The sequence below is a fragment of the Musca vetustissima genome, unplaced genomic scaffold (assembly GCF_032173495.1).
Source record: "Musca vetustissima isolate MV318-11 ecotype Yass unplaced genomic scaffold, APGP_CSIRO_Mvet_v1 utg17501, whole genome shotgun sequence".
Lineage (NCBI taxonomy): Eukaryota > Metazoa > Arthropoda > Insecta > Diptera > Muscidae > Musca > Musca vetustissima.
In genome coordinates, this window is record NW_026885952.1 from 33,329 (window position 1) to 43,511 (window position 10,183).

The 10,183-nt window shown below is 38.6% G+C and overlaps 1 protein-coding gene across 1 annotated transcript; it reads right to left on the minus strand.

Moving 5' to 3' along the window:
- Positions 1-5,213: 5,213 nt before the first annotated feature.
- On the minus strand, positions 5,214-9,983 carry LOC133333310 (uncharacterized). Its single transcript, XM_061541625.1, has 6 exons — positions 9,896-9,983; positions 8,763-9,833; positions 7,956-8,693; positions 6,996-7,128; positions 5,451-6,931; positions 5,214-5,383 (listed from the first exon to the last, which is right to left on the minus strand). The coding sequence occupies exons 1-6, from the start codon at positions 9,981-9,983 to the stop codon at positions 5,214-5,216; spliced, it is 3,681 nt and encodes a 1,226-aa protein (XP_061397609.1).
- Between the last annotated feature and the right edge of the window lie 200 nt (positions 9,984-10,183).

Sequence of the window (10,183 nt, forward strand, 5' to 3'; positions counted from 1 at the left end):
GACACAGCGTACGTGTGTTAATTAGGTCAGATTTAGATATAGCTCCTATATATAGTTTCGTCCGATTTATGTGTGTTAAGATTTTCCGAAATTTGGAAAATCTAGAGTGATGTCTGCCAGTTTCGAGAAAATCGGTTCAGATTTAGATATAGCTCCCATATATAGTTTCGTCCGATTTAATGTAAATGGGGCACCAAAGTCCCTTTATATCTTTCGATTTGCACGAAATTAGGCACAGTGTACTGAATTAGATCTACAATGATGTATGTTAAGTTTCGTGAAAATCGGTTCACATTTAAATATAGCTCCCATATATATTTTCGTCCGATTCAATGTAAATGTTGCACCAAAGACCCTATATATTCTTAAATTTGAACGAAATTTGGTATAGCTTACTGAATTAACTCTAGAATAATGTGTGCTAAGAAATTCAGTTCAGATTTATATATACCTCCTATATATATATTTTCGTCCGATTTTAAGTAAATGATGCACTAAAGATCCATAGCTAGGCCGATTGACACAACGTACTGTTGTTAATATCAGATGTAGATATAGCATAGTCTCCGTATATAATTTCAACCTATTAATGTTAATTTTACACCAAAAAAATCAATGGTTGTCCGATTTAGATTATGTTTTAAATAGTTCAGCATACCAACTAGCGTGTGTCAAGTTTGCTTTAAATCGATTTACAAAATTTTGGCATAGGTTACAGAATGACATGTATAGGGATTGATGTTAGTCGGTTTACATATGAAAAATGTAGCATAGGTTGCAGAATGACATGTCTATGATTGATTTAAGTCGGTTCACAAAATTAATGTTATAGGGAGGATATATATATATATATGGTGAAGGGTATCATATAGTCGGCTCCGTCCGACTTTACTACTTTCCTTACTGGTTTGAAGTTGTTGTTCTTTTTTTTATTATTTCATTTTTTTTTACCCGCTCTTCATATCTAAAAATCTTTCTCTTTAATGTTTATTACATCATTAAGATACGTATATATTTATTTCCCTATTTTTTCGATTTTAATTCTCCATAATTCCCTTCCGTCTAACATTCGTGTTTTTAATTAATTTATTATGAAAATTTATCTCAATCGTTGGAAAACATTTTTGCTGCTAATTTGCCGCAATCATGCACAGGATAACGATGATGATATGCCATCACACAAACACACATACAGAGACACCTACACATTCATCCCGTATAGTCAAAGGTATGAGAGGACCTTTTGTTATAACATCTACCATTAACGAAAATAAAGAGAAGGAAAAATATCATTGATGTGTGTCGTCGCAATGAACGGAGGTGTATCTGTATGAAGGTGTATCAGTATGTTGGTATATCTGTGTGTAGATGTATCTGCATACAGGTGTAGATGAATGTGGTAGCAAAAATGTTTTCCTTTTTCCATTTAGAATTATGTTTTTTGCTGACATGCTAATACCAAAATGCTTTATGGCTACGTCGTATCCTTAACAGATAGCATAATGACAATGAACATTAATCTTTATTATATATTTTTCTGTAATAAGCATTATTAATATGACAAATTAACAACAACAAAAAGAAATAAATATTGTGGTTGAGGTGTATTTATGATGGAAATTAATCTGGGGTATTTAAGTAGATTTATGGGTGGTTTGGACATTTTAGAGGGGGGAGATGAGAGATACCCAGTTTTAAAAAATATGATTATAGATAATTCATGGAAAACATATTTCGAAAAAACCCCAGTAAGGAAAATAGTAAAGTCGGACGGGGCCGACTATATGATACCCTTCACCACTATGGGTATAATAAACCGCTGATGATATTTATCTAAATGTGAATCTACCTAGATCTATCCATAAACAGATCATTCGATGTCAATCTGACTAACATGAGGAGTTTGATGCCTAATTTACTTGAAATCGGGCGAAAATATATATGGAAACTATATCCAAATATGAAGCGATTTCAAGGAAACTTGTCACAGGTTAGGTTATACTATTTTTATTACGTTTTGTTCCTACCAGAATATTGGTTCCTTGGTGCGTCAATTACTTAAAATCAATCTATAATAAAAGGGAGCTATATCTAAATCTCAACCTATTTTCACGAAACTTGGCCCCCATCAATCTGGACTAAATTTACATTAAATTTACACGAAACTTGACCGACATCACTCTAGGCTCGATTCAGTACGTTATGCCAAATTTCGTGCAAATCAAAGGATATATAGGGACTTTAGTGCACCATTTACATGAAATCGGACGAAACTATATATGGGAGCTATATCTAAATCTGGACCGATTTTCTCGAAACTTGGCAGATATCGTTTTAGGCTCAATTCAGTACGTTATGCCAAATTTGATGCAAATCGAAAGATATGTAGGGACTTTGGTGCACCATTTACATGAAATCGGACGAAACTATATATGGGAGCTATATATAAATCTGGACCGATTTTCACGAAACTTTTCAGACATCGTTCTAGGCTCAATTCAGTACGTTGTACTAAATTTCATGCAAATCAACAGATATATAGTGCACAATTTACCTTAAATCGGGCGAAAATATATATGGGAGCTATATCGAAATCTGAACCGATTTTTCCCAATTTCAATAGGGTTCGTCCTTGGGCCAAACAAATGAGCTGTACCAAATTTCATCCAAATCGGACGGACGGACATATATAAATCGACTCAGAAAGTGATTCTATGCATATTCTCAAAAGGAACTATGGGTCTATCTCGTTTCCTTTTGCCTGTTACAAACATATGCACAAAGACATAATACCCTGTACCACAGTGTGGTGAAGGGTATAAATATTTTTTAAAAAATAATTCACCGTCAACGCAGATCGGCCCATAGATCTTTCGGAGAATTTTTTTCTCAAACACTCCAAGAGCTGCCTCATCTGCTTGCGTAAGTACCCATGCTTCAGATCCGTATAACAGCACGGGTAGTATCAGCGTCTTGTGAGTGTGAGTTTGGTCTGGCGGGAGGTGGTCTTGCTTTTGAGTTGTTTGCTCAGACCATAGTAACATCGATTGGTCATCACTATCCTTCTCCGAATTTCAAAACTAATGTGATTCGTTTTGTTTATGGCGGTACCAAGGTATATAAAATCTTTGACTATCTCCAAGCTGTATTTCTCAAGTTTCACAGTTGGTCCGAGTCTACTGGACGTCTTGCGCGTTGATACCATCAGCTTGGTCTTCTCGCCGTTTACTGCCAGACCCATTTTGGCAAACTCCTTTTCAATTTGTTCAAAGGTGGATGTTACCGCTCTCAATGTTCGACCCATTATGTCGATGTTGTTTGGTGTACAGAGTGTCATTTCTGTTCACTTTTGCCTCTCGCATGACCTTTTCAAGCAGGATGTTAAAAAGGTCACACGACAAACTGCCACCTTGTCTGAATCCTCGTTCGGTATTAAAGGGCTTCGAGAGATCCTTTGAATTTTCCATTCCGATTTTTGTATTAAAATCTCCTAGCAGAATTTTCATGTCATGGCCAGGGCAACGATCATATGCTGTTTCTAGGCGCTCGTAAAATATGTCTTTGGTCTGTTCATGGTTTTATTTTTTTTTAGTAGGTTGGGTTTTCCGAGAGTGGGCAACTAACCCGACGCCTCAACCCATTTTTTAAAGTTTTTATGGGTGAACTCACATATTAGCTCACTATTTCATCGGGTGATGAAAATAGCTCCCCAAGTGGCACCGCGTGGAGGTCAGTGTCCACAATTGAGATGAAAGAGGGGCCAAGATAAGCCTGGACTTCGCCATATTAAAGCCAATCGGAGCCGTCCCCCACGTCAAACAAAACTTCGCATACATCAATATGGACCTAATTAAATAAGCTATATATGGGAGCTATATTTAAATCTAAGATTTTCTTCAATTTCAATAGGGTCCTTGGGCCAAATAAATGACTTATGCAAAATTTCATTCAATTCGGATCATAAATGCGACCTGTACTTTGTTTACAATTTAACATGGATATGCATAAATCGACTCAGAAAGTGATTCTATGCATATTCTGAAAAGGAACCATGTGTGTATCTCGTTTCCTTTTGCCATGTAGGACGCTTTGATAAGGATTGGTCAATATTTAGGTGGTCAAATGGACCCTGACTTGTGTGAAAAATTACAAAATTTGTATTCAATGGCGTATATATTTGCCCCTTAAGGACCTATACCCGAGAAGTTAATAGTATGTTCATGAGGAGTGATTGACCTTTAAATTGATAACAATTATATTGTCGTATGTACTCGGCTGTGGGAGTTACACCTAAATATATACAGGTGCTGAAGTACTGAGATATTATTTTGTAACCCATTACCACACTAGAGGGCGGAAATATAGCGCTGATCGCTTTGAAATTTTCCATGAGGTTTCAGTTATGGTCAAGGACAACGCCTATAATTTTCGGTGATGATCACAAAATAATTTTGGGATGAAGTGGACCGAAAACTTAATTTTTTGTGTTTTTTCTTTGAGTCGATCTATAGGCTACAATTGAAAGCCCAACATCACAACATAACCCACGGTATAGAAAATCTGGACAAGTACAGTTCTCGTCTACCGAATTCTAGAAATAATTGTTGACATATAGTTGTTGTGGTTGTAGCAGCCCTTTTGCTTTTACACAATTGGCTGAGGTGACAGACGTTGGCCGAGTATAACTCGGGTCGTATCGTAGACTCCTCTGTCGTGGAAACGGTTGACATCTAGTCGGTCAAGAGGGTGCAAATATCGCAAAAAATAGCCCAAGCTCAGAATATGCAACCACAGAAAGTAAGATTTTTGTGGAAGTTGGAAACGGTTGACTTCTATATAATTCTTAAACATTTTGTGATTAAAAAAAATATACTACTGGATTTTTTTTAAATATATTTAATCCTTGAAGATAATTCTTCAAAAATATTTTTAGAAATATTTCTACAAAATGCACGCCTATTGACAATCCTTGAAAATAATGTGTCTATACAATTTCTTTAAAAAAAAACAAAACGTTTTTTTGTGTAACATCCATTATTAAATTTTTATTCAAACAAACTCTTATTCGAACATATCTAAAAGTTAATAGCCTAAAAATTAGCTTTTTTAGAAAGCTTCTTTCTAAAAATTAAGAACTAAAATGAAATATTGATAAAATATACACTATAAAATACGATCATTCAAAAAGAAAAAATAAAAAAACCGAAACTAAATTAAACTGCTGCCACAGCATTCTTATAAGCCATTTTGGTATGTTCCAATGCATTTAGTTTGGCAATTTGTTTAACTGTGTCCAATTCCTTGATGAAGGAGGCTAACACGTCTTTGGTGGTACCCAAATCGGCATCACGTAAATCGGGTAAGTCATCTTCCTGTTCCAGGGCTGGAATATAAAAAAAATATTTCATTAAAAACCTATTAAAAGGTATTATATTATATGTCAATCTTACCATCTATGGCCGATTCTATATCATTAAGCCTTTGCATTGCCAAATTTTGTTGTATTTTAATGTGTTCCTGCAAACGTTGTTGACATTCCACCGGGTCAATGGGTGCCTCCGGTTGTGGTATATTGGGTATGGGCGGATTGGCTGGTGTCACCGGCTCCATTTTAATTTTCTTAGAGGTTGGTGTTAAACACAATTTTGAATCGATTGTTTCTGTTTTATTTTCTCCATCTAATTCACTTTTAATTTCATTTTTTATTTCCACATCTTCATCCCATTTGGTGGCCCATAAATATAGTTTGGGATGTGATTTATTATTGGCAATATTTATTTTCACCTTCAGTGAATGCATGAAATTCTTCAACTCCAATAAGTTACCCGTCAACACATGAGAACGTTTTAGATAATCGGCACGTTTATTCATCAACGTTGGATTTTGTGTATGATAATTGGCTGCGGGCAATTTACCTTCATAGAGCCAATCTTGATCATGTTTAAATTGCATTGAATAGCGTTGCTTGTCAGGATGACGACATATATAGCAAACATATTTATCCGGTACTTGTGATTCATTTTCAATGCCATGACAATGGCCATGTTGCCAGCACAGGCATAATTCACATTGGATCATTAGGCCATCTTCGAGGCCGTATTTACACAGACAATTGATAATTTCCTCTTGACGCATGCTTACGATTTTTATAATTTCACCATTCTCCTTGATGTATTGTTGGGTGGTGTTGGCCGTTTCTGCACCATCCGTTGGATGTAATGAACTTGATCCCGAATCGGCAGTTATTGGAGATTCTACACTGCTGAGTGGTGTATTAGCCAATGTGGATTTACGTTTTTTGCTGTCCTTATTAACTTCAGGAGTGGCATTGAATGAATGCCGGGTCTCCTCAAAATCTGCCACACCACTAAAACTGGAATCACCCGTTGTTGGGGGTGGGGCACTGGTGGTGGTTGTGTGTGCAGCATTCTGCTGCATTGATCGGCTGGCTGTGGCCTGAGCTGCAGTCAAATATTTCCTTGTAGTACGTTGACGATTACTTTTCCTGGCTCCCGGGGTACGTTTCGATGGTGAAAATCGCGATTTCTTAGAGAGAGGTGGCACATCGGGCAGTGCTTCAATGTTGCCCAATGAATCATCTGGTGCCGTGGAGGCAAATGAACTATCCAAAGTTGAGTTGTTTGCCGCCGAAGTGCTGGTGTTCGCCTCCGTTTGTGTCTGCTGCGGTTCGCCTTGTTCTCCGGTTTTAATTTGCTCCTCCGTGCCTTCTCCCCCTTCCACATTTTGTGGCTTCACGGCACCAATACTACGCCGATGAGCCCGTGTCTGTTCCAAGTCTTGTTGGTGTAATTTTGCAAAGAATTGTTGATTGGGTATTTGATTCTTGGGTGTGGGTTCGGTCACATCATGATCAGAGGGCCTGGTACGTTTCTCTGCCAATTCCTGCATCTTGGGACATGAACCAAGTAATCTGAAATTAAATTTTAAATTTAAAAAAAAAATCTATAGAATTTCTGTGGGAGAGATAAACTTACTTGGCCAAATTCAAATGGTAATGCTTGACATGGATCTGCAAATGATTTTCTTTGCGGAAATTTTTGGAGCATCCTTCATCAGGGCATCGGAAAAGGTTATCGACAATCTGTACCTTTAGGCCGCCAATAAGAGCTGGAAATGAAAAATATAATAAATGCAATCAAAAAAGGAATTCTTGAGGAAGGACATTCAGGACTTCTGTGGAAAGAATAACTTTTACTGGTATCCTGCATGCAGAGCATTATATGGACAAAAGATCTAATCCAGTTCTTCTATGAACAGACGAGCTTCTATAGCTATTATATAGAAAAATTATCTTTCAGAGGTCTTATATGGCTTCAGAAGACTTTCGGCAGGTTTTCTACGGACAAAATACCTTCTTCAGATATTCTTCGAGCAGAAGATCATCAAGAGGTCTTATGTGGAAAGAAGGTCTTCTACAGGTATTCACTGAGCAGAAGGCCTTCTAGACATCTTCTAGGGGCAGAATACCTTCTACTGGTCCTTTATGGAGAGAAGACCTTCTGCAAGTGTTCTATGGACGGAAGACTTTTTTCAGGTCTTCTATGGGCAGAATGCTTTCTTCAGGTCTTCTATGGACAGAAGACCTTCTAAAGGCCTTCTATAGGCAGAAGACCTTCTATAGGTCTTCTATGGACAGAAGACCTTCTATAGGTCTTCTATGGACAGAAGACCTTCTATAGGTCTTCTATGGACAGAACACCTTCTAAAGGTCTTCTATGGGCAGAAAACATTCTAAAGGCCTTCTATGGACAGAAGACATTCTAAAGGTTTTCTATGGACCGAAGACCTTCTAAAGGTCTTCTATAGACAGAAGGTCTTCTACAGGTTTCCTATGGACAGAATGCCTTCTAGACATCTTCTGGGGGCAGAAGACTTTCTACAGTAAGGACATTTTTCCTCCAGGCTTTCTATTGAAAAAAAGAGATCCAACTCACCATAACCATCCTCCACCTGGGGAGCTGATTCCGATACATTTGTTTGTCCTGCAACTGCAGTTGCTTCCGTATTCGCAACTCCGCCTTCTTCTTTCATCTCCACGGTGGGAGTATTAGTTGGTGTTGGTGTAGAACTAATTTCGGCCGATTCTAAAAGTTGTTTTGGTACTTCAGCCTCCACCTGAGTTACACTTTTATCCTCTGCCGCTGAACTTGTGGATGTTAACAATTCAATTGGTGGCAATGGTTCGGCAACTGGTGTTTCCATATATGGCGATGGAGCAGAGGTTCTCAAAGGCTCAATCATTGACAACGGTTTATTTTCCACTGGAACATCAAAATTTAATGCGGATTTTGGTTTGGGTGGTTGTTGTGGTACATAGCCCGGTGTGTAGACATAACAATTGATATCCTTTGCTCGACGGCGATGTATGCTGAAGTCATAAATATCAGGATTATACACTTGGCCTTGTTCTTCCAAGTATGTTTTAAGATCTGCTTTGGACCTAAAACGTTTTCCAGTGGGACTGACAAGTATTACATCCCATTTGCCCAGGACATTGGAACGTTGATACATGTGTTTTATCCAACCGGCTGGAAGACGCCAATCGTCGACAATGACAGTGGGTTTGCGATGTTCGCCAACAATGAGAAAACCTTCACGGCCAATGGGCTGATCGTTGACCCAATGGCAGGCCCATTCACCATCTCTAGGTACTTCGGGGAGATTTAAGGAAGCTGAAAGGATAAGGGAGAAAATTAATTAGAAGCAAACATAATATAATTTGTTAAAGGAAAAAAACTTACCAATATCCAATTTGGATAAATCCAATAAAGGCCAATCCTTACGCCCAGAACTGGCGGCCCGCTTTTTGGGTTTGGAGCCATCCGAGGGACCGCTGGCGGGCCGTTTTACACCAGGCGATATGGTTGTTTGTGCTGTTGCTGGTGTAGCAGCTGCCAACTGTGTGGAGGGGGAGGGTTGCGCATTTTCCCCTCCAGCTGTCACCTCTGACGTGGCCACCGCCACTGGCTCTTGGGGAGTATCCGATGAATTTGAAATTTTATTCATATGAATAGCACGAACATTTTTCACATAACCATCATCGAATAACACCTCATATGTATCATTGCCAAGAATTTTCTTTACGGTTCCGGGGAACTTCCTTGGCCCCGACCATCTGGCCAAACATTTCTCTTCCAGTGTAAAAACCGGTATGGGTTTTGTTGATATTTTCTGACGTAAACGTGACGAGTTCATTGGAATCCATTCCTCGGTGCCGACAATTGCCGATTTCACTTTACCGGTCTTTTCGAATTTAATCAAAACCTCACGATCATCATTGTCGACCTCTACGATGCGAGCCGCATGCCAAACTCCCTCAAAATCTTGAGCTTCGAGACGTGCTCCCGGATTGAAGGCAATTACCGGTTCATATTTTACTCCGGGTGATGCTCCCGCCGCTGCTGGATCTTGCAGTGAATCATCTAAATTATCGCCAGATTTTTCATTTTTCAAAGCAGCCGCAGCAGCATTTAATTCAGCCGTTTGAGCCATTATTTGTGCCACTGTGGCCGCCACGGTGGCTTTGGTATCTTCATCCACAGTATCTGCAGCGGTGGTGAGTACAGCTGTTGGTGGTACACTTGGTGTCGCGGAATTTAGAAATTCCAAATCTTCTTCTATCTGGGCTGTATCAACTTTACCCCAGGGGAACACAGTGGGAAATACCTTTTGCTTTAGCAAATATTTACCACTACGTTGAGGTTGAAAATCAGCGCGGCGAAAATGTCTTGAACATACCAAGACGCTTTTGGTAATTTGACGATCTGAACTGATTTTGGTATTTTTAATCCATATTGAGCGGGTGTTTTCATCTGAAATAAAAACAAAAACAAATAAATTACACTTCCCGAATAGTAACCATCATGATTCTTACCCGCTGGAAATGAATGATAGGTAACTCCATGATGTTCCGGTAACCGTGATGTCGATGTACAGCCGGCAATACAACATTTCCTACCCATTGTTGTTTACTGTGGTCGATTGTTTGTTTTCTTTTCCTTCGAGAATGCCGACCGCAGTTGTTGTTGTTGCGTTGCTTTGATAATGCTTCTTCTTCTTAGAATGTGATGAAATTTTTCTGCCTCACTTATTTCATTATTTTCCTCACTTTGTTTAAATTTTCTTTTTGAATTTCTATTTCTTATGGTGAAATAGTGTTTTT